Genomic DNA, 1,177 nt, shown 5'->3' on the forward strand with positions numbered 1-1,177 from the left:
GCATATATATATATATATATATCTTTTATTTGTTTCAGTCATTAGACTACGGCCATAAAATGTGTACATACACACATATATGATGAGCTTCTTTCAGTTTCTATCAGCCAAATCCACTCACAGAGCTTTGGTCAAGCCAGAGCTATAGAAGACACTTGCTCAAAGTGCCACACAGTGGGACTGAACTGGAACTATGTGGTTGGGAAGCAAACTTCTTAACTACACAGCCATGCCCTGCACCTATGAACACTAAATTCTTTTGAGCAAACAAACCTAAAACAAGATGTTAATTTAGATATGGATATCAAGTGGCCATAAATTTATAGATTATTTTTGAAAGTCGAAATAACAGTGTGGCAATAAATTTACCTGCCATTTATAATGAGGAGATTATGAATTTACACCTGCTTTGGACAAACATTTAATTTTTAGTGCAGTTTTATTTCACCTGTGCATTGATTGTTTAATATGATGCAAGCACAACTAGAAGAACACAGACAAGAATTGGGCCTCTTTGAAGAGATTACAGTCACGTTAATTGATTAATTGTCATCATTTTCATCAACATAAAAGATGCACAAACAGGTATCCACAGCATACTCACAGTGTTTATTAAGAAAGCTGCTGGTAGTGACCACCACCTTCCAGCACCAATCCTTGTCAGCAGATAAATAAGGATTAGGTTTACAAATGAATGAAGAACATCTATTCCTGCAATGGAAAAAAAAGAAAGGTAATGTACCACATTTATTTCACAAAAATATCAAAAGTGATAAAAATTTATTTAAAAAACATGTCTTTTTTGTAGAATATCTTCAGAGACAGTTGTTGTTGTTGGCACTCCATCGCTTATGATGTCGAGGGTTCCAGCTGATCCGATCAACGGAACAGCCTGCTCGTGAAATTAACGTGCAAGTGGCTGAGCACTCCACATACACGTGTACCCTTAACATAGTTCTCGGGGATATTCGGCGTGACACAGTGTGTGACAAGGCTGACCCTTTGGATAACAGAAGCAGGAAGTAAGAGTGAGAGAAAGTTGTGGTGGAAGAGTACAGCAGGGTTCGCCCCCATCCCCTTTCGGAGCCTCGTGGAGCTTTTAGGTGTTTTCGCTCAATAAACACTCACAACGCCCGGTCTGAGAATCGAAACAGCGATCCTATGACCACGAGTCCGC

General features: G+C 39.0%; 1 protein-coding gene across 1 annotated transcript in view; it reads right to left on the reverse strand.

Moving 5' to 3' along the window:
• LOC106880180 (lysophospholipid acyltransferase 5) overlaps positions 1-757 on the reverse strand; it is a gene marked incomplete at both ends in the record, with an annotated part of 10,050 nt that extends 9,293 nt beyond the window's left edge. The window contains one exon of the mRNA XM_014930034.2: positions 605-757. Coding sequence (XP_014785520.2) covers positions 605-757 — 153 coding nt within the window. The remainder of the gene's footprint in view (positions 1-604) is intronic.
• Positions 758-1,177: the final 420 nt, after the last annotated feature.

This window comes from Octopus bimaculoides, chromosome 26, assembly GCF_001194135.2.
Source record: "Octopus bimaculoides isolate UCB-OBI-ISO-001 chromosome 26, ASM119413v2, whole genome shotgun sequence".
Lineage (NCBI taxonomy): Eukaryota > Metazoa > Mollusca > Cephalopoda > Octopoda > Octopodidae > Octopus > Octopus bimaculoides.